This window comes from Thunnus albacares, chromosome 15, assembly GCF_914725855.1.
Source record: "Thunnus albacares chromosome 15, fThuAlb1.1, whole genome shotgun sequence".
NCBI lineage: Eukaryota > Metazoa > Chordata > Actinopteri > Scombriformes > Scombridae > Thunnus > Thunnus albacares.
This window is the reverse complement of record NC_058120.1, coordinates 1,451,015-1,475,619: the sequence shown is the minus strand read 5'-3', so window position 1 is coordinate 1,475,619 and position 24,605 is coordinate 1,451,015. Positions and strand designations below refer to the sequence as shown.

General features: G+C 38.0%; 1 protein-coding gene across 1 annotated transcript in view; it reads right to left on the bottom strand.

Moving 5' to 3' along the window:
• Nucleotides 1-23,937, bottom strand: part of gabra2a (gamma-aminobutyric acid type A receptor subunit alpha2a) — a 57,850-nt gene extending 33,913 nt beyond the window's left edge. The window contains exons 1-4 of the mRNA XM_044375863.1: nt 23,626-23,937; nt 23,274-23,350; nt 20,315-20,427; nt 8,248-8,315 (exon numbers count right to left, since the gene is read on the bottom strand). Of these exons, the coding sequence (XP_044231798.1) occupies nt 8,248-8,315; nt 20,315-20,427; nt 23,274-23,341 (249 nt within the window). The 5' untranslated portion in view covers nt 23,342-23,350; nt 23,626-23,937. The remainder of the gene's footprint in view (nt 1-8,247; nt 8,316-20,314; nt 20,428-23,273; nt 23,351-23,625) is intronic.
• Between the last annotated feature and the right edge of the window lie 668 nt (nt 23,938-24,605).

Sequence of the window (24,605 nt, the reverse complement as noted above, 5' to 3'; positions counted from 1 at the left end):
AGGTTTAGTTAAATTGAGTGGGTAAATTCTCCCTGTGTGTCTCCACAGACAATGTGTCTCTGTGTCCTGGGAGTCATGTTTTGGTGTAGTAAACCCACATACATCAACCTATATACGCAAGTGCCAGGATGAAGATACCCACTAGAATTTCCCTCCTTACTTAGACTGTTGATCAGCACTGCAGCCTCACAGAAACACCTCCACCTGCCTGTTTCTGCTTGTTTCTGTGTGGAGTTTGCATGTTCTCCTCGTGTCTGCGTGGGTTTTCTCCCGGCTCTCGGGTTTCCTCCCACAACACAAAGACATGCAGGTCAGGCTGATTGGAAACTACTAAATTACACCTCAATTGATCACAAATACCTGATGAAAATACAAATAAAAAAATAAAAAAATAAAAAACAACAACTGTATGACTTTATACTGTGAATGTTAGAAAGTAGAAGCTCTGCTGTCAAATATGATGTTATGATTTAAACAAGAGTAAAGTTCCATTCAGACAGGATGAACATCACAGGAGGAGGTGGGGAATCAGATTATCTCTGTGCTCCTCTGTAAGTCAACTCATGGTTCCTGACGCCATTTTAACCATGAAGAAAAGACAGGATGTGGTCTGTAATAGACATGAATATCCAGCTGGACAAAGCCTAATCATGAATATCAACACATGTTTCAGACATAAACACTTGATTGTTATTATTCAGTGTGACTTTTTCTGCCCTCACTATGAGTGTAGGTGCACAACTCTGCAGCCAGTTAAACACACTTCCAATAAATTACTGGAAGCAAATGTGAAACTGTGCAAAAAGTTCAATAATGGTGATTACAAATAAAAGAAACCATAATCATTCAGACTAACATTGTAGTATAAGTATAAGCTGGCTGTCAAATGACTTCTGTTATTCATGCTGGGAAGAAACATAGTGTTATCTGTGAAGATCAACATTAAGTCCTCATAGGAAGCAGCTACATGTAAACATACACACAACATGAGTGCAGTGCAAACAGGAACTGCTAATAGAGAACTCAGCATACATTTAATGGTGTAAATTAGCCAACTAATATTGGCTGAAAACTGGGAGCAAAGGCAATACCAGTCCATACCTGTAACTGGTGTTACAACAGCCATTTTATGCGCTTTTATTGGGTCTTTCTCTCCTGATGGTTCTATGTTTTACTGTCCACATTCGTTCCCAAACAGGCCAATACAGTATGTTGGTGTTGGCATTTTTCCATGTCATTGTTCCAACAGTGATTTAAAAGACATGTTTCTGACCTTTCACCCACACATTATACTTATAACTTATATTCAAGTTTCAAGATCCAACACTGAATTATTATTATCATTATTATTATTATTATTATCATATTTTATTTCACAATGTTTGGGATAATGACAGACCAGGACATCAGATTCTTTAATCTAATTTGCATAAATTGGTTGTTTGAATCTCATTTTTGGTTTTTATAATTTACTTTTATCACTTTCCTTCTGTGTCTTATCACTGTAGGAATAAACTACAGTACAGCTGATAATGAGCTATAATAACTAATAGATGACACAGATTGAGAAAATGTGATCAAATGTGTGTCTAGACTGGGATAAAAACGGAAAAAAAAAACTTCAAAATTACAAATTATTTCATAAAGCAGATATGATCAAAGTCTGCTGAAAAGTGTAACAAAAGAGTGATTTTTAAGTTAATTATTTGATAGCTTAAAAAATGAGACCTTGCCCATCTTTTTTGGTTGCCTATAACAGCCTGTGCACTGATTTCTATGTAAAAGACTCGGGATGGTGATGTTTATGCACGCTCCGGAGTGCCTTGCCTCTCTCCCGCCCCCCCTACAGTGCCAACAGGATCTAACACTAGCTAACATTAGCTTAGAACTTGAGTTTGCTAAAAGTCAACAAAGGACCGGCACCCACCACAACACAGAGTTCACTACAAAGTCGACCTCAACACAACAACAACAACAAAAGTTTTATCTAGTGAAGCCCATCTGGCCAAATGGCAATGTGACTGATGTCAGGGGAAAACTAGGGTCAACATCAGCTGTACATTCGAGACATTAAGGGCCTTTCATTGATTTTGGGGATCAAAACTGACCTCGAGCTGGCCTTCTGCCTATTGGACAGCTAAGCTAACGTTACTGCAAAGAATGAGAAATATATTGTGACATTGTGGGTTTAGCTGGCTAATGTTAGCTAACATTAGCTAACATTAGCTAACAACTAACAAATAGTCAGACTTATATTTGACTTACGTTTGAATTATTACAAAGTTTTTAACAACTTTTTTTCAGCACAGTGTCATAAGTCATGTATCAAAGTTTGAAGCTGATACCATTAATGCCCTCGGAGGAGATAGCGTTTGTTCGGGGTCCAAAATTGGGTCAAAGTCTTATTTTGAAATTGATATTGCGGACTTCCTGTTGGATTTAGGTCAGGGGTGTCAGTGTACGATTTGTAGGTCTTGATGAGACGAATAACTGAGTTTTGGTTTGATCTCTCCATGACATTCCTACGGGTCGTGGTGGCCATTTTAGTTATATAGGTGGCACGAGAGAGCACATTTTGGCACTTTAGGGGTTAATTTTTACATTTTATCAAATTTTTCACCAGAGCTGATGTGCGTGCCAAATTTGGTGAGTTTTTGAGCATGTTTAAGGGGTCAAATTTAGGGTTTAAGTGGCGTAATAATAAAGAAAGAAAGGAACAAACGCACGAAAAACAATAGGGTTTTACTGCTGTTTTACAGTAGTAAAACTGTTTTCTCTCTTCTTTGGAAAAAATCCATTATTGAGATTCTGGTTAAAATGCTTCAACAGCAACACCTGCAGGGCAGGAGTAGAAATACAGTCTGTGTGAAGTGGTGGTGGGGGGCAGTGGGCGAAGTGGGGGACAGAGGAGGACGGGTGCCTGCTGTCCTCCTCAGGGCGGGCTCTCTTACATCAATTTAATGTACTTCATTTTTTTCATGCTAATCTATGATTGGCCAAGACATGTAAAATGATGCTCCAAGGGAGGACATCCTCCCTAACCAATCAACAGCCAGAATACAATATTGACATAGCCTTGGTCCAATGATAGTTTCCATATTTCATCTTCACTTCTCTACCACTGTAACGTACATGAGTGTGACGAACTGGTAAGAGAAGAAGACCAGTAAGATATAGATAATTTGATAGAGTAGCACATTAGAAAATAAATCATAACGCAAATTGTGAACTATATTTTTAAACACATCAGTAAAACATTACATCTTATTTAGGCCCCTTCAACAACCAAATTTCCTTTTTTTTTAGATTTAGAGGTCACGTTTCAATTCTTTTATGGAGCAGTAGATAGCTGCTTGCATTAGCCAATGCAACAGTTGGCTTGTTGTAGCAGCCCTGAGGGACTCTTTAAGGACTGTTAAGGAAGGTTGTTAAGCTAACAGGGATGGATTTGGACTGTGCGGTGCAGCAGCAGCAGGATGCCATGGGGGAGCATCTGGAGAGAGAAGCAACCAGAGAAACAACCAGGAGAGTTAGCTTGTTTGTTATTGTTGCTAATGATATCAGACTGGTTTACCAGCAGCCACAAAGTTCTGTTAACTAACAAACAAGATGACCAACAGCCACAAATGGACGTTATGACATGGATACTTTATCTCCATGAAAGAAAGAAAAAGACATCAGATAAGGTGAGTCAGATACAGCTTCTCTCTCTCTGTCTCTTTGGTTGCTAATTTCATCTCTGATGGTTAAATGTCTCTGTGGCTGTTGTGTGGATTTATCTCCTTAACAAGAATGCAGCAGAGATCATATAATGTGTTGTGGGTAGTTTGCTTGTTGAAGTTACAGTGAGTTGTCTGGACTCACTCATTCATTCAGAATTGATCCAGTTTTTAATTAAGTGGTTGTTCAGTCACCTGTTGATTTTGTGTGATTTGTGAATGAGTGTGCAGGAGGTCTGGCTGCTTGATGTGAGAGTTTCTTCAGTTTGTTTTCAAGTCGTATATTGAGTAATAAGCTTAAAGTAACTAGAATAACAAGTGTTAACATGTCAGCTTTGTAGACTATATTTTGTATGTGGTGCACATAGATAAGAATGTGTAAGTCATGTTTGAACATGTGTCATGTGAACCTACACTTTTAGATCTATGAATGTTTTTAGTGTTCAATCTTTCTAGTATTCAGCACTGATCTGTTCCTGTATCAGATTATAAGCTTTGTCGTACTTTATATATTTCTGTATACTAACAAAATACATAGGAAACACATGTAAATCATGTGATATGTTTTCTGTTTTTGATGAGAACATAAATCTGTTGTCACAATAGAGCAATACTATAAATTTGAATTTCATTTTGTTGGTAAAATGACACATTCTGAACCACTCCACGGCTAAAATGAGCACTTCTTTGTTTAGAAACAATATGTATATGCTAAATGTCTTTAAATAAGCAGCCTGTTCACATCTGATTTCATCAGGTGGGGGACAATGATATAGTTTGATGCAGTTTGTTGTAAGATTCCATGTTAGTTTTCCTCCTGTCCTCCCCAGTTTTTTGAGTCACCAGCCGCCACTGTTGTTTATTCATTTATATTTTTCATGTGTGTGTGTGAATTACTTTGTAACAGTGTGTTTAAAAAGTGCCATATAAATAAAGCTTTACTTGCTTACTTACCTGGACAGCAGCGGATGATCAGATCCCATTTTTAATAAAACAGTCTGACCCTTGTTGTATCATTACTCTCCTGGCTGGAGTGGCTGGGTTTCCATTGGCAAGAGGAAAGCGGCAGTGACAGGTTTCTGTCTAGAAGATTTTATCTGCTTGATGTGTGTAATTATCTCTGAACTGGCCCAGCAAAGCAACCCTGAGATTTTATGAAGGATCATATCGGCTTAAAGGCAGATTTCTTTTGGTCGAGCCTTCAACAAGAACCCTGTGTTCTGGCTTTGTGTTTTAGGTAGAGGTTTTAGGTAGAAGATTAAGGGATTGCACTGCAGCGACACTAACAATGTTTACGGTGTTCCACTCTTTGATCGTATTCTAATTGTGGGCAGCGTCATGTACTTTTATTGCTCTAATATTGCCGTCATATTACCTTTTGTCCTAACAGGATACAGTTTAAATGAGTTCAAGAAGAATAATAAACAGAAAATGATCAAAAGTTAAACAGAGAGAAAAACAAATTGTAAGTTTTGATCCCTGGAGGCTGTAACGTTAACAACACTCCACAACATGAAAGGTCACATTCATGTTCTGCCTATTAGGTTATGATATTTCTTGTGTATGAGTAAAAATGTGGACCTTCGGTAAGGTAAGAACAGTCAGAGGATCAACCAAGGATTTGTCCTCTGGGATAAAAGAATATCCACAGAACATCTACTGACAATTTAGCCCTTCGTTTTCAAGATATAATTCCTTCTCATGGACAAACATGTTCGTAAAGGAGACAATCTGTCACGCTAACTTTGTTAATTCATTTCTCGATTAGCTAGATTGGTTGGTGAGTCTAAAATCAGCATGACCCATAGTCAGAATGGCCATAGTTTTGAGAATAAGACCCAGGTTGAAAAACACTGGAAATTTCATTTAAGGCCCTGCCACTAGCAAGGCAAAATCTCACCACATACTGGACACCACAGTTTAAGTCCAAACAGTACTTTAATATTGTAGTCTTAAAATTATTACAGCCTGAGAATATTTTATTTATCGTAATAAATGATTTGTGCATTAATCTCTAATGAGATTGTGAAAGAAGCAAGATGAAAATTAGTATTAATAAGTGGTTTTTCACTGTCACAAAATTCAGTAGCAAAGCCTGTTTTTTTCTTGGCTACAGTCATTCTATACTGTTAGTTGCTGTAAAGTTATCAAAAGATGTCAAAAAAGAATGTTTCAATACAGTTTTTATAGATTTCATGCTGATCGCCATTACCACCATTTTGGTAATATGAATGAACAGGGTTCAACACGTTTTGGCCAATGGATATCTATTACTTTTCCATGACTTTAAACCAAATTGACCACAATAATTCCAAAATGCATCTGTATTATCACCAAGCCCTGCTGACTGGGTGATAATTCAATATTACATTTTATTGACTTTCAGTGGAAACTTATTGTGATGATCACATCAAGTTTTCATTTTATAAACTTCTGCTGCCTATTAATCAAAGCTATTTGTAATATCATGATATTAATCTCAACCACATCACCCAGTCCCATAGTATACCTTCTGTCACACAAATTAATGACATGAACATAAATCTAGGTTAAATCAACAATACCAAAAATACTAGATACGGAGGAAGTTGGGGTGGTGGAGGGACCACACCAGTGACAGTATATTGTTATAATGTCCATGCTGTTCACCAACATGAATATAATTGCATGTTACTGACCACACAGCTGAAAATGAGCCAATGATGGTGAAGGGTGAATGAAACAATGAGCCAATACAAGTGGGACTTGTATGAATTAACTATGCTCCATTGGTCTATCATCGTATTTCATTCAATAATTATCTTCTGTTGGTGTTTGGCCTTCATTTACTATATGTAGGCCTGTGTTACTGAGTTGGGTCTCTCAACATATTTTTCATACTGTTCCTATTAAAGGCAGTTAAAAACATATTTAAGCAATAACTTTATACTATTTCTTTCTGTCAATATCATTGATTATTGATAGGCTATTTTGCGGGGGAATTTCTTTCCATACAGATTTAAATTGAAGCAAGAGAGAAAAGAATGTGCCAGAGTCAGAAAAAGAGAGATATAATTTAATAATGCAATAACTGAAATACTTAATAAAACACCACACCATCTATCTGCTAAAGTGCTGGTTACTAGTGACTTGCTTCTGACATGCTTTCAGTGGACATTTGCCCCACAGTGTTAACATGATTCACAATGGATCATCTCACAGCACTACCTCTCCAAATGCTGAATATGTTTCCACACAGTCCAGATTTATATATTAAATATGATATACTGCCCATGTGGAGCCCCCGACTAGGACTTGGAATGGCTGTCACTCCAGGCAGGACAATCTACTACTGTACCTAGTAGGGATGTGCAGAGGGCCCAGTATTTGTATTTGTTGAGGCAGCAAAATTATTTGTATTTGTATTTGTGTTCAAATAAAAGTGGAAAGAGGCTTAAGAATCCTGTTTTTGTCTTTGTTACGCTTATAATTTTAGAAAATTAAAGATGAAAATTAAAGTGATGTCCAAATTAAGAATATGCATCATGTAGTGGGTGGATGTAACTCCTCTCATTGAAACCTGCTGATAGACGTAACAGCAGAGCAGAGAAGAGACACTGAGATAGCGACGATAATTGACCAGCTCTCTGGTATTTGACATGTTTCATTTTTTTCTTTCCAAAAACAAATAATTTTGAAAAAATATTTGTATGAAACAAATATTCGTAAAAAAAAAACTCACTATTTGTGCTTTAATGTATTTGTATTCGGGCACACCCCTAGTACCTAGTACTGTATACCTGTGATCATATGTGAGCAATAGTGCAGTATCTCTGCTCTAACACTGCATGAACTTTAAAAAATACACAGATCATGTTTAAAACTTATATTCATTAAAACATTAATGAAACTATTTTCTAAAAGCGTTCAGATTTTCACTTTTTTCCCAAACAAGAATTGGAAAAACAGCAATGTTCAAAATCCATGATATTTCCAGGTTTTTCATGACTGTATATGAACTCTGTATGAAACAAATGTCTTGACCTTTTAAAAAGCTCCAGCAAGACAGGATTAACACAGTGTTAAGTTGAGGAGATGCAGTCATTTACCATGATGGAGTAATTATACTGAAATCCCATAAACAATCATTCATCAACCTACTGAACAAGCAGTGACATGACTGATTTTCCTGAATTTTTCCTCAAACATTCACCACATTTCTTTCTTATGGATTGATTGTCTTTCCAAACAAACTCAATCCTCTTGATATATTAACTCTCTCAGAGACATTTTGAAATGTTTTAGCTTTCAGTGCCTCAGAGCCTCCAACATATTACAGCTTGTCACCTTGTCAAGTTCTTTGTTTACACCTTAAGCAAAAATCTGACAAAACCATATAACACAGTTTGTGTTTGAAACTACATGTTTACTTAGACTGTTAAAGTGTATAGTCGAGGCTTTCAAGGAGCTGAAGCCATTTTCACTTCACACTCTGTGTGTTTGGGTTCCTGAAAAGATGGTGCACTATGAGTTGAGGTGTGAGACTTACCATGTCTGTGTCAGACACTGGACCAAAACTGGTCACATAGATGTCAGTCTTGACTTCCGTCACTCTGTCTGTAGACACAAATGATAAAATTAATTTTATAAAATGATAAATAACAAAAGAACAACCTTTTGTAACAGAGGAGACAAATGAGCAAGGAAAGCTGACTGAGCAAGAAGGAGTTAGCTGTGATTGAAACACTCTAGTGATTCAGTATCGTGTTTGGGACTTGTGAGAGACTGATTTAAAAAAGAATTGTCAAAATCTGCAGCAGAGGAAGAGATATCCTAACTTTTAGTGCCTAATGTGGGTCAAGCTCCAAAAACACTGGATCCTACATTTCTCATTATGCAACTCAATAGCATCTTTCATTAGACCTTCCAAGACAGGTAAAAATCCACCTCTTTCAAACTCTTCACCTCCTGTTTTTGAGTTCACAAAGCTCCTTCAGAGCCACAGAACCCATTATACAACTGTTTTCACTGACTCAGTAGCACTAATCATGACTAGTACAGTGTACTGTGATGTGTACTATTGGTGATGTGCCCCTTTAAGATGGCATATAAACTCTATGGAAAGCAAATTGAGGCCAATACGTGTTCACTTGAGTTAAAAGACAACAAAATCTAGCGTGGAGTTAAAAAGTTACTCCAAAGGAAGGATTAAAACACACCTGCACTGGCCTGGCACTGTTTTTTTTTAATAATATATTTAATATTAATATATTTATTGGTTTTCACTTTTACAAGTAAAAGACAGATATATTATGAAATCCACAGGAAAAAAAAAACATCAGCTCAGTTTCATATACACAACATCATAGGTTACAGTGATAATGTGCAATAAGGGCAATCAAGAAAAGCCCTGCAGCATGATGGCTGAGATACCAGGCACTACTTAGTTCAGATAGGGTTCCCCAATTTTATAGGATTGGTCCAGCAGTGTACATGTAAGGTACTCCAATGGCACAAAATCAAACAGTATTCTTTGACAGCCTTTTACAGTTGGTGCTTTTTTATTAATCCACTGCAATAAAATGTTTTTCCTCACAGCATAGGTAAGAATATAGTACAGTCTCTTATTCTTTTTTGATGTTACATATCTGCTTGGGAGGCCCAGGATGAGAGACACTGGGTCCATCTCCAGTTCGCAACCTAATATTTTTTCTATTTCAGATAACATATTAGACCAATACGTTTGCAGTTTACAGCATGACCACAGAGAGAGTACCAATTTCTGTCTTGCATTTAAGGCACATAGGTGAGAGGGTAGGGTTAAAATGATGTCTGCGATTGTAGGATATATGCATTCTGTGTATAATCTTAAACTGTATTGCTTTGACACAATTGCAAACAGAAATTTATTTAGCATGTCTCCAGATATCTTTCCACTCTTCGTCGTCAATTGTGACAGATAGCTCTTTCTCCCATGTGCCCTTAAGCCCCTGTAAAGTGACATGGAGTGTAAAACGTATAGCTTCATGAAACAAACTGACAGACATCTTTTCAGCTGTTAGAAATAACAGTTTCTCAACAGGAGATCTTTCAGGATTGTCCATTAACTTTGTGGTATGCATTGTATAATGCCATATCTGCTGGTAACGAAAGAAGTCCTGCCTGGGGATACCATATTTCTCAATCATTTATTCAAATATCATTATAATATTACCAGAAAATAAATCCTTTAGCCTATTTATGCCTCTATTACCCCACTGTCTAAAACCAGCATCAGATAACCCAGGGTGGAAATCAGGGTTGTTCACCACAGGAGTGAAGCTAGAAGTTAGTTTTGACCTTCCCTCAAGTCGGCACACTAATTGCCAGGTCTTAAATGTGATAGGGTTGTCACAGCTCGACTTATGTTCATCATAATCAGAGATATGTGTCCCAACCAAGAGACAGGCAGAAAATTCCATTGCTCCAAATCCTGCCTCACCTTCTCGAACAGGGGAACGAAGTTTGCTTTATACTGTTGGGCCTCAAACCATGCAGTCACACAAAGAAGGCCTACATGTAAACCCTGAGGCCTGGCCACGAAGTGCTTTTCCTTTGTTCCCCCTGAGACAAAGGAACACCGCCAAAAACAGCTCACAGACTCCATTTCCACTGATGCTTTGCAAATTTGGCACCTAGGTGCTAAACAGGAAATAGTCTCAACAAACAATCCCTCATTGGCGGAGATGCTCCTGCACAGAGGAGCGTCATGATGACACAGCTGTGACATCACTGCCCCTTTAAAAAGTGAACGCACCCTGAGGAACACGCATTCATTGTCCTTCGTCCTTCTGTGAGTCAGCTTCGCTAACATAGGTACCCGACGCACATGTTTTTCCCTCAGACGAGACGAGACCTCGCCCGTGTTCACCCAAACACCATCCCTGGATCCAAGAGAGATTGCTGCTGCAACCAGTGCTCTTACCTCCTGCAGGAGGAAGGAACGGATTTCCTTCAGGAAGATGCAGAACTTCTTCTTGCTCTTCTTCAACTGAGTCGACTCTGCTGCACCACTGAGAATCAGCCGCCGTTAAGCCTGCCAACAGTGGCAGCGACAGCATCTGAGCTGAGGAACGGAGCCAGACCGAAAGACGGACTGAGCACACACCCTGCTCGCTTTCTGAAGCGAGCAAGTAAGAGGTTTAAGTCTGGGCAGAGGCAGTGTTATTGTATGTTAGTTTCAGCATCAGTGCTGTTGTTTAGCTTTTAGTTTTTTTAGCTTTATTACCATTGTTTGTTGATTGATTGATGGACCGCCGAGTCCATCTGCTCTGCTTTACTCTGAGGAGTATTTTAAGTTTTCTGCCTGTTTAGTTGTGTTCACCATGCTAGACTGTTTTGTGTTTGTCCCGCTCAGGACCACTGCTGTGTTTGTGCCATTGTGAGGGAGAAAGTAAGTTGCTTTGTCAATCAGAAACCAGACAATGTGCGTTACAGACTGCTGTCCGTACGCACGCTCTCTGTGGACAAAGGAACCACTTCTCTCCCTCTCACGATTGCTTTCCCTCCTCTTTCTTCCTTGTCTTGTGACACACACATGAGCACACACACATACACGCACCGACACCTTTTTGCACATCTGATGGTCAGATAATGTGGGACTCGTCTCTCGCTATCTGACATCAGACACGTGTGTTTTGCACGGAATTTGGTGAGTGCAAGACGCCGACCACCAGGCGGCACCATCTTGCTATTGTCTAACCAAGACACTGTCATACTTCCGCCATATGGTGGACATGACTTCCTTCCATAGTTTCAAACCCACGACGTCATCACGCCAGATCACGTCACCATCTTGTCACACACACATACACACACACACACAGACACATGCATTCACCTGCATGTGTTCAACCCTGTACTTAGCTGTTTGTGTTTTGCTTTGGTAGAATTAGATTTTAGAATAGTAGTTTATTGAATGAAGCATTTATTAACTTTGTTAATTCTGCTAAGTTTAATAAACACTGTTATATCTTTAAAGAGAAGTTCTTTTGTCATTATAGTGTTTAACACTGTGAAAGGAGTCAGAGCTCGAATTCAACCCTTCTGTGTTCACCTGTGAATGTTAATATCTCTCAGATATTAACATTCTAGGTGAACTCTTTTATGAGACTACCTTGTATGGTTATTGGTCCCTGTTTCCAGATGGTGCCCTGTATTTGTTAATTCATATTAATAATTCTATTAAGTTTTATAATTAAGTAATTATTACTGATAATTGTTAATTATTGCCTATAACCAACCGTGCTCCTCACAGATCCAACATACTGGTATCTGTGCGCATTTAAACACACTCATTGTTGGCAGAAGGGAAAAGAAAAGCACATCACTTTAGAGACTCATTTACACAGAAAAAAATGCTCCTCTATTCATTTGTTTGTTCATCCATGAATCAAACAACATCAGTTGTTGTCAGAACCTGCAGGGTGGAAGAGGTTAACTGTGATATCTCTCCACTTTATCATTTCTATGACTTTCTACTGTCACTGAGGTATAAATGCAGAGCAATATGCCACATGTCATCTTGTGTGGACTGTTGAGACCCCAAACATAAATGAAGCTTTAGAGTGATTTCATGTACAGCTGGAATGTTGAAGTAATCTGTCAGTCTCGCACTGCTGGGGGTCCTGAAGGTGGCACTGACATCATTTATTCTCCCACAAAAAAGATGAACTTTACAAGGCTGAAGTAGATTTCTTTTCAGTTGAAATGTCATCGGAGTTGTAGATTGGATGCAACCCGTTATGCCATCATGTGAAGATCACCACATTTATCAAACTATGAAAAACATCTACTCTACAAAGAAAAACTCTTAAGTTATACATAAAACTACAGTGACTAGACAAACCACACTTACAACATAAACAGATTTTTCTAGTCTTGATAATCAGAAAGGAGCACATATTGTTTGCAATTTATTTATTTGATTTTTTCTTATACACAACATGGCATTGAGGAGACATGAAACAAAATTGAAGTAGCTCAAAAAGCACATCATAATATTAGCATCCTAACAAAACAAATGAGAATCAGCAAGTCATTGCTGAATCATAAAGAAAGAAAGAAAAAAAATAATTTAAACCATTTGCAAATTTGCAGCTTTTAATTTAATAATCCAACTAACATAATAAGTTTCCTACAAACATAATAGCAGTTGCCTACCACAAATGTAATACGTCATTTCCTGCAAACGTAATAACTATTACGTTCGCAAATGTAAATCTCTGCACCTAACCTAACCTAATAAATCTCTGCAAACGTAATAGTTATTACGTTTGCAGAGATTTGTTAGGTTCAGCTTTCAAAAAATATAATAACTTCCCACAAATGTAATAAACCACTAATATAATCAAAATCTACAGTGTATACAACTCTAAATGTCTTTAACAGCCAATGACATTTTCTTCCCCAATATTCTTGATCAAGTGTTGTGTGTACAAATGAGCAATAAATCCCAGTCATATTTATTCCAGATTTCTTCACGGTTTTACTACAAAGACAAGTACAAAAAAACGCAGAAAGGGAAAAAATATTGTCATGTAATTTTGTAATGAAAGGTTTATAACCAGCTTCAGTGTGAATTTGCTTAATAATTAAAATATGTCTTTCAATCTTTAAAATAACAAAAACAAAACATTTCTCAAAACTTCTGATAATGAAAGGTTTTGTAGATTGCTCTTCCATGTGTAACTTTCCATCTTGTCATGTCAAGTAGGTCTGTTTGGTGTCTTTCCTGAACCAGTTTAGCTGTAATTGGCTTTAAAGATGGCCTGCTTAAAAATTTTGCTCTCAACAAATGGAACTGTCTGGATAAATCCAATGCTTGTTGAACAGCTCTCACTTATCCCAGAGTCCTTCTCTCTCAGTCTGATGTTTACTTTTCGTGCATTACAACCAGTAGTGGCATCAAATCCTCTCTTAACAAGTTCTGGGATAGCAGACTTCTTTATCATGAATTTCCTGTTACACAAAATGGACTTTCTATTATCACTTAAGGAATACTGGTGCCTATTTCTCCATACTCTGACCAGAGCTGACCGCTGATTTTTTCATCCTGTCTGCAACAGGGACATCAAATTCCCTGTCAGAGTACCTTCAGTATAACACTGTAGTTGTCATTATATATTGGCCATAGGCCTTGTCCAGTACATATCACACAGAGTGTGCACAGTGGTATGCGCAGAATCATCTTCAATCTGTGAGACATACAAATATGATATGGTATAAATATCTAACCGCACTGAACATGTACAATAATTTTAAGTCTAATGCTAATTGGTCGACCAAGTCAACAGTCTTTTATTTCTAGTAGTAGTAGTATAGCCTATAGTTTAGGCTATAAACCACTAGTGTTAGCATTCACTGTTTTCCTGTCACATTTGCTAATTGGTTTGCTAATAAAAATTTTTTCAATTCACCATCAGTATTTGTATATATATATGTATTAATTTTGTAAGAAAACAGAACAGAGGCAGAAGAAACAGAAGACTCATTCATTGATTAGACTAGACTTAAGACAGATGACCTGAAAGGAGTTGAAATTTTTCTTTTTTTTGACTGATAGCTATAAAATGATGAACTATCGTCACTTCACTCATCACTAAAACTGCTACTAAAACAGCTATGATCATTAACAGTATCCTAATGGGAAGTGACACGGGCAAGCGAGACTGTTTAGAGAATAACCTAAAAGACACCTTCCCTGCATTGCCTGAACATTGATATAGACAAAAATCACCAGTTGTCAGTGTTATGAAACTGTACAAGCTGGTCAAAACTGGTCAGAACTGTAGTTTTATGCAACTATCAAATAATTCTTTCAAACAATAATAGGTGGATGACAGCTTGGATGACACTTAATTTAAAGACTTTTATTTAAGGTTAATGTAACCTATAATATATCATTTTCTTTTGTCTAGGAAATTTTCAGTTAGCACTTTGATGTCATGTCCAACTAAAGGAGATTCTTTCCTGCATTCACTGACATTAATTTAAATTCACCTGATGTCAGTCATTAATTGTTTGCAAGCCTTTAATGTTCAGTCTTAAGACTGTCTTATATCTTGACAAATGTTTTGTTTTCATTATTTCAAAGAATGACAGACTGCTTTAAATACATATTGAAGTTTTGAGCTTTTGATATGCAGACATATTTTATTTAAATGGGTCAAACATAGACTACTATTGTGTATAAAGGGATACTCCACCCAAAACATGATTCTGCCTCATTTTTACTCTCTTTTGGACCCAATAAACTCATCCGGACAGTTTTTAGAATCGTTTATTCTTTCAAAAAACTGAAGATTCTATTCATTGTTAGCAAAAAGTTAGTATGTAGAAGTTAAACATTTCTTCACAAAGAAAATATGATTTTAAAAAATGACTTTACTGGTAGTTTTATATATATATACACATATATATATACATAAATACACACACACACACACACACACACACACACACACACACAGACACACACACACACATATAGCAGGTGAGTTTGTACTGAAACTTTTGTATGGGGTTAAGTATGATTGGTTGTAAATCTTTCATTGCTAGAGTGACATGATTCTGTTTTTCCTTCTCCTGAGATTTTTTTACAATTGGCTTTGTAATAAAACCTGGAATTAAACTGGAATTAATATTATGGGGCTTAATCAGTCAAATGATCAGTCTAAACAGGCAAAAATCTAAAGGACAACAATATTGGAGAAGAAAATGTCATTGGCTGTTAAAGACATTTAGGGTTAGCAACTTGTATACACATACACATTTTGATTATATTAGTGGTTTATTACATTTGTGGGAAGTTATTACATTTTTGAAAGCTTTTCACCTTCCTATGAACGTAACAAATCCCTGCAAACATAATAGTTATTACGTTTTCAGGAAATGCAACTGCTATTATGTTTGTAGGAAACTTATTATGTTTGTTGGATTATTACATTAAAAGCTGCAGATAATTATTACATTTGTGGTTTATTATGTTTCAGGGATGTTACGTTTGCGGGTCTAACACCTGCCCTTTAAAGGAGCTACACTACTTGTATAATACATTTCAGTTTATAAAACATCTTAAAATACATTTTTTTTAAAAATTCACCAATGCTTAGGCCTGGTGGGGAGTCAACTCAGGCCCGGCGGGCCAATACACTGGCAGAAACCCTGCATGCAGGGCATAACATTAATTTTGACATCCTCGATTGGTTTTAAACAAGCTCAGTGATGATGGAGAATTGTAAAAGAACACTTCTTTGCAGTAATTCACCATATCACATTAGATATAAAACACTGAAGGGATCTCCAGACAAACATAAAAGAAAGCCCCGCTGTCAGGTCCTGGAACAATAAAGCCACTACTGTCTTCCATGCACCATGCACAAAAATGACCTGTATTGTGGAGCCAGCAGCTCCCCTTCATCCTTTTTTATACCTTTTTGCCAAGCACCAAGCTTTGATGTCATGTCCAACTAAAGGAGACTACCTTAACCCAACCAGCTCCACCAAAGCAGCATCCCAGTCACCATTATCTACCAACCATAGTAAACATGCCAGTAATGTCTAACAATACCTCACCATACAGAGGATGTAGATGTTATCATATTTGAACTCAAATAATTAGCTTTAAGGTGCACTAAGTGAAACATATATCAGCAGTGGTTTGACAAAATCATTTTCATCAAGGTACTAGCTTTTTCCAGAGCTTTCACACACACTGTGTTCATGTGAAGGCTGATAAGAACATAAAGACCACAGTGCACAAGAAACCTGTAGAGCCATCTACACAGAGCACAACATCTTATCAGTGAGGAGGAGGATAGACAGATTGAGGAACAGTATGTCCAAGAGGCAGAGTGGGCCAACAGGTACAAGGATGATTACAATCGCACCCCAATTTAAGACCAGGGCCACTCTGCATAATCAACAGTCTGTAACCTGGTTATCAGATCATTGGTTCCATTAAGTCTTTTAGCTAAAAACAACATGATCTACTACCATGTGAAGTCAAACCCCAATAGATTCCAACAAGTTCAGAAAGCTAAATGTTGTTTCTCATTGCCTTTATAAATGACCCATCTATAGGTGTCTGATTTTGACCCCTCCTATGGTTAAGGTTTGGTTGAGGAAAACTACTGCTGCATTTCAGTGGAAGAGGAGGAAGAAGAAACATGACAATAACAACAATGGTGGATGGCTTCATGCAAGTGTTGTTCTCTTTATTGTCTACTTTGAGAGCTTGTTTAGAGTTAAACATAGTTATCTACTACCTTTCTGAAACTGCTGAAACTGTGGTAATGTGTTCGCAATAAACTAAATGTCAGGAAGCTGCTGTGGAAATGGAACAGTATACTGTTTCTTCTTTGCAGGTTTTCTGTGGCTGACTTACTCATCTGTCCTTCGCACACGCCCAGTAGGAGGAGAATTACCTATTTTGGTGTTTTAATTTGGACGAAGGTATTTGCAGAAATGAGCTGAAACTCCTGCTGCGATCGTTTTTGCTTGAAAATGGCATTTTAGAATTTTGCCAGTTTAATGTGGACGTAGTCCTTGTTAGAGTTAGAGAGAATATAGCTGTGGTGTGTTGGGCCTGTTTACATGACTTCTCCAGTGTGAGTCTCCTGTATTTAAAATCAATTGACAAGTGAAGCCTTTTATTGAAATACTTTTCAATTGTTTGCTTGTTTCCATTTTCAAGATGAATCAATTATCTTTTAGCAATGAGTTCTTCAAATATACATTTGATCTTAAGTGACTCTTGTCTGGTGAGGGGCCATGGAAATTCAATGTAGTTTTATAGATAACAGAATGTCACTACTACAAAACTACAGTCACAGTTAAATGGACTGTACTTGTATAGCGCCTTTCTAGTCTTCCGACCACTCAAAGCACTTTTACACTACCAGTCACATTCACCCATTCACACACACATTCATACACTGAATGGGTACAGGGGCTACCATACAAGGTCCCAACCTGCCCATCAGAGGAAATCTAACCATTCACACACATTCATACACCGATGGCACAGCCATCAGGAGCAAAAGGGGTGTTTGGTTTGTCCATTCTGGACTACTGTAGAAATGTGGTGGAGCAACATGGCTGGCTCCGTGGAAAAGGACCCACTCCCTATGTAGATATAAATGGCTCATTATAAGGTAACAAAAACACAACAGTTCTTAATTTCAGCTAATTATACACTTATTAAAACATACTTATGAATATTCCATTTCTGCCAAGTCTGTTCCACTAGATGCCACTAAATTCTACACACTGCACCTTTAAGTAGGATTTTTTCCAAACCCCAAACCGTAGACTGAGCTGACCCAAACTCTACATCACAAAATGTAAATCAGCCTCGACATTGTAATGCACAGATGCCTGTTTCAGGGCCCCCTGGTGGTCCTAAGCAGCCACTTCATTTGCTTCTGCCTCAGGCTGGCTTTGTGTCATTCCTGCTTATTATAATTAATGTGACGGTTCTTTTCCAGTAGTGTTGGATTCATGAAGATGTACACATCAAAATAAGTACATATCACTGTTGAATTTGGTTAATTCAAAATATACATTTAATAATACATTATATTGTGTCATACAAACTGAAAGAGACTCATACCGTCAAGCTGGTAAATACAAACTCAACAGTCTCCCTCCATGTTTCCTGTTGTCTTGATAAATGTAGTAAGTTACTGTCAGTAAAACGCAACACTCCCTGCACAAATGTTTCACATTAAAGGTCTTCCAGAGGTTCATTGTGTATAATCCCTCCCTCTGCTGGTAGGTTTTTAATTTGACAAACCTACAGCAAGTGTTCTTTCATTGGTAATTCAACAATGACACAAAAAACTAAAATGAATGGATGAAGCTAGTATTTGAAACTGAGAGCAGCCGAGTGAGAATGACATGTGCTGCTTGAAATAGTGCTGTGGAAATATAAATTATTCAGAATTTACCATATACCATGAACCATAAATACAGGTAACTGCATGCCTCCACCATGTTTTTTTCCTTGATTTGTGTGTCCTGGCCAGAATTAGAATACCAGTGGGATGTTTTTTTGTAAATTCACTGTATTAATGGTTAGACTGACTTATCATTGTTTATTTGACCTTTACTCAACTCTTCAGACTGACATCTTTTTTTTAGACAGTCCTAGCTAAAATGGCAGCACAGTTACAAAATGGTTGACAAGGGAAAAGAAAACCCAACATAAAGTGTGTTAGTAAGGTGTTGTTCTACCATGAGCCTCAGCTTGAGATCTCCTTGTCATAGATTCTCCAAGTGTATGGAACTCTGCTTGAGGGATGAGCAGAATTCTTCCAAAAGATATTCCCTCATTTAGTGTTTTGATGATGGTAGTGGAGAGCTCTGTCTAACATGTCACTCCAAAATATCCCATACAGTAGGTGCGTCGTTCATCTGACTGTGAAGGCTATAGTGTTATGATTCACAACATTTTCATCTTTATCAAACTATTCAGTGAGCCCTCCTGACCCATATGGAAATATCCGGATTCATTATATTTCACCCCTCATTTTTGATTGGTTTTTATCTTCAATTTGCCACCCGTCTGTATGGAACACATAACCAATACACACAGGAGGGGGAAGTACAGACTGGTCCGCTACATGCTAGCCTGGTGTGAGGGCTGGAGGTGTTTGCACGTGGTTAGCCTACACCAAAAGAGGAGAAATGCAACCCCTAACTACTAAGGTGAGTAATATGTAATGTTAAAGTCAGTGCATTTTTCAACTACTTCTTGGGCATGGAGGAAATCTAATGGGTGTCATTTACCAACAGAGTCAATTTGAATTCACTCTCAGCTTTCAGTTATCAACACTGGCTGAACTCAAGAGAAGACATGTTTCCTGAGGGGCAGAGAGCCATCACCATCACTGTTCTGTACCAGCACTAGAAGTCGCCAGCCTCACAAAGCCACATCGGATTGTGCCAGATTATCAGTTAATTATTTGTATATTTGATCATATTTCATTAGGACGGATCTTCCCCTTTTTAATTTGCTGAAAATACAAACTCAACACTATATTTACCTGTTGTCTTGATAAATTCAGTATGATGTACATTTCCACAGCGTTAATTCCAACAGTATAAAAACAATGCCATACTCACCACTCTTCTGCTCTTACTCTCTCTTTTTAATACAAATAAACTCCACTCAGTTCTACTTTGCCATTTTTTCATTATGTGTTCAGTTTCTGTCAATAAAAGTCCACATTTCCTACACAGATTTCACATTCAAAAACCCTTAGTAGCTTAAAGGGCTACTGAGTTTGAAAGATGTGGGTATTTACAGGCAGACTGGGTCTAACAAAGAGCTGCTATCCAGCTGCATTATTGGAAGTGTTGGATCCAATGTTATGCATTTTGAGGCATACTTAGGACTAAAAGTCAGGATATCTCAGCCCCTGCTGCATCTATTTTGATCATTCTTTTATGAATATGTCTCTTGCCAGTTCCCAAAATGTATGGATGTGCTATACTAAGTCATTAGAGTACCTCTTTGCCAGTGTACATACACGCATATTGTATGTGTAGAGGTGTAGTCTTCCTCGCCTTACCTCCCAGGCCTGGTCTCAGCCTGTTGTCATATCCATCCAGCAGACTGTCCAGGATCTTGGTGAATGTTGTGATGTCTTTGAAGGTGCGTGTCGAATTGGAATCTGCTTTGGACCTAAATGAGGGACAAAAATTTGATTATGGACTTAAGAGAAAAAAAAAAGAGGACTCTATATTAGCTACAAAAATAGACTTTACTTAAGTACTACTAAGGACTGTGGATAATGATATATCTTGATAATCTCCATCTGCAATATTGAATCCATTTTATCCCAGATGATTTCATACTAAACCTGAAAGAATATATTGTGGCACAGCATTACTGCAACATGAGGCTGACTGATGGTCATGCATAATAACCTTCAAGCAATTATTCATAATTACGTTGTTTACTATCTATGAGTGACCTCTTCATTTGTACATAAGTATCTTATGACTTTCTTTACAGAATGTTTTGAAGATTGTCCATAATCATCATTGTAGAAACTGTCCAAACAGTGGAGGCATTTGTATTGATCAGTCAGCCCACAACAGTAGAGGAAACTGGCCTTGTTTGACTTTTTCTTCTCACAAAATAATAGATTCGGCTTTGAAGTGTGATCTCCTCGTATTTTAAAATATAGATTCATTTTGGGAAATATGTTTATTGGCTTTCTTTCAAAGCACAGGATGAGATGATCAATATCAATCTCATGTGATTAAGTAGCATAAAGACTGGAAGCAGAGGAGTTATTTCCTAGTAACTGAGACTGGACCCGAGAATGAATGAATGGGATCCGAATTATATCTGGTCTAATCAGGCCTGTTAGTGTCCTGTTGTACTGCTGCAGGTCTCTGGTCTGTGTGTCAAACTGAGTGGATCCATCAGACTCTCCGTCAGCTTTGATCATGATATACATCGTCATAAACACAAGACAATTCTTTTCTTCTTTGTGAGGCAGAAGGAGAGTGTGAGTCTTTTTCCACCCTGGCTGCTTGTTAGTTGGTGGAGCACCATGCTGCTGACAGTGTTGCTGTTGTCTGTCTGTTTGGGTCATTTTGGATCTAATTATCGGCAGGTCTATTCACAGTGGGATTGAGTAACCTCAGGACCCTTCTGGATCAGTATCCTTTTTTGGAAGATTAATTTATGCACATCTGACATGTGTCTGTATCAAATCAAGTCAGAAATTTTAGACCAGTGAAGACCTTTACAATATGCTACTTAACACAATGTTAATGATGACAACATTATTTAACGGGGCACTCCGCCAGTTTTACACATAAAGGTGACATTACTAGTAATAGTTAGTACGACTTATCCTGTGAAAACAGCTGCATAATGTCTTCTGTGGTTTTGGAGAAACTGATGCGGTATGATCTGATGACATCATCAAGGTTATCTCAGCTATGGCCTGGAAACAAATGTATAGCACAACAGACATCTTTCAAACTGGAAATAGAAGGTTGTGGGCGTTTACCAGGCAGGGAGGGTCTAATGAAGAGATGCCACTGAGTTGCCTTATGGGAAATGTAGGATCCATATCTCAGCCTCTGCCACTTTGATTTTGACCATTCTTGTTTTCCCTTTGTCCCAGCTTTATAGAAGTGCAATACTAAACCTGTGGAGTACACCTTTAAGTGTGATAGGCGATCTGGCCTATGAGGTAGGAATGCATGATTGGCATAGTAATCACAGTGCAACAGTGCACTTAAAGTTTTGAGAAAAAACAAAAAGTTAATGTATTCCAAATCACACTTGTACATATTTTGATAAAAGCATAAAGATAAAATAAATATTTTATATATCTTTAAATACTTAAACAGTTTTTTTTCCTACAGAGACACGAGTGTCTAACTAAATGTTTTGAACTGTCATAATGAGTGTGGACAGCCCCTACAACACGTTCATATTTTCAAAAATACAATGTGACAATTCATTCCACACAGCAACTAGGAATGCCTAAATTCACTTTAACCATTCAAATCAAATATAAAATTAACACTAATATTTATTCAACAAGAATCTAGCACAATAATATGTTGAAATAATATGACAAATTGTGAGTTACTGTTACGGAGAATTTTCAGAAGGGAGACAAGACGCACTGCTCTTTGAACTTTTTAAATACCTCATTTATATTTTAATGTCTGAGTATGAATTTCCTTTATTTTCATTTCTTTTTTTCGAGTAATGAATAACCAGGGCAAAACCTTTCATGAAGGCTAGCACGTTGGACAGCTTTGCTGTTCGATGGGCAATACAGTAATCTGGATAGTTTTCATTTAGACAGTATCATACTATGAGTAATGACATCACATACTGTTCTTCATGTGGAACACAGTTTTTACACGTGTAAAAATCTAATTCAATATCACACAGATGGGTGGAGTTTTAATTTAATGCAAGGATTATACGGTTTAGAATTTTAACTTTTACAACCGGTTCGTCTATTAGGCCTACTCCCATTAGCCTATCTTTTTTTTTCTACAAAGTGCACCGTGACGGGCGGTAACAATGACATCCAATAGGCTACCTAAGTTGAGATTTACTGAAATAAAATGATGCTTCGAAACGCCGATTTTACCAGAAGAGCATAGCAAGACCTAGAAGACCGCGTATCAAATTGTGCTAGGTGTAATTTTTCCTAATAGGCAAATCATTCTTAAATTGTCAGATTTTTAAGGAGGTTTGGCGCTGCGCTCCCTACGTGATGGTAAAGTAAGCGCATAAAGCACTGGTTGTGTCCGAAAAGGATCTGCTATGAATTTCCATATTAACGCGGATCATTAACGTCGCTAGCAGTCTATTGTAGTACTATTACTGTTTAACAAAACATCCCGTTTAGTAGCCTTGAGGTGGGAAAGCCAGAAAGCCGTGTCTTACGCTGCCCGTGCGCGCGACCAGCCTGCCGTCCAAGCGCTATAGTAGGCTATTTCTGTTTAATTGAAGAAAATACATGACACCGACATAAAACTTACCATGTCTGCCACAGTACGATCAAAGAGACCAACACAGACATGTAATGTGAGCCCCATCGTCGTCTCATTGCTGAAGCCTGAAAACAAGACGGGAAACGCTTTCAGAGCGCGTAATTACACGGCAGAACGGCACAAAGCACCTTACAGATGTTGCAATTAAACAGACCCCACACAGATATCTGTCTCCACAAAGACACAGGTCTAGTCTTCTCACAGTGGGGTTCTGTTTAGTCCAGCATCCAAGTCTCTGCAGCCAAACTCCCCATCCAGAAACTGCATGGCAGCTTACAGCTCATTTTGTGAAAAACGCGTCCAATTTAGTGTAATCTGTCGAAACATAGTTGCTGCCTACCTGAAACGCGACAGGTGTCCTCTGGGTTGCCACGAGAGACTGGATACTGAGTGAACACACTGGAGATGAACAAGCCTTTGAGTAAGCCAAAGAGATGAAGGTGGTTACTGTCCGTCCATTCTGTCAGCTCCTCCAACAGGGAGTCCCCACAGCTCACCCACAGACTAACCTGAGAGCAAACTGTACAGCGAGCAGCGCTCTGCTGTAGCACATCTGTCTGATGGATAAATACTGAGGCGGAGAGTTCCGTTCATTTCCTGGTAAGATATTAATTAGTGCGCACAACTGCGCACATGCATATCAACCGTGCGCTATCACTGGCAGTTACACTGACTTAAATCACTGTAAGTCAGTGTAGTTAGTTAAATGTTAAAGGCAGCAAGAAAAAAATAAAAAGCCTTGGCAAAAAACAAAAACAAAAACATACAGTTCAGGTTCTTGATAATCATATTTTAAAAAAATTCCATTCCTTAATAATAATGCAACAGTTTTATGTATTGGGGGAATGACATTTTTTCAGTTTCCAAACACTGGCCCATGCATGTGCTACAAACTGGAACTAATTCTCAGTGCAATTTGACCAAAGTCTGCATCTCCAAAAAACCAAGCCAAATCTGACAACCATGTATGAGCCAGCTTACATGAACTCTTCTGCAAAACACAGCTGCACACTTTGTAGCCTTCACTTTACCCCTGAAAATGTTTTCAGGGTGAAGACTTGGTCTAAGGTCAGGAGTATGCTATAGGGTTAGGGCTGGTGGGTTAGGATTTAGGGGTTAGGGGTAAGTCTCCAGGAAATGAATGTAAGTCAATGTGATATCCCCTACACAAACATGAATTTTCTGATGAATGAGTAATATAAGGCAGGAGGCACCCTGGTTGTCTGTTCCTCTTTTTCCAAACCACTGCTGTTTTTTTGTTGGTTTTTTTTTACACAAGAGCCAAAGGACAACAGCCACAAGTGAAACAGAGAGCAACTG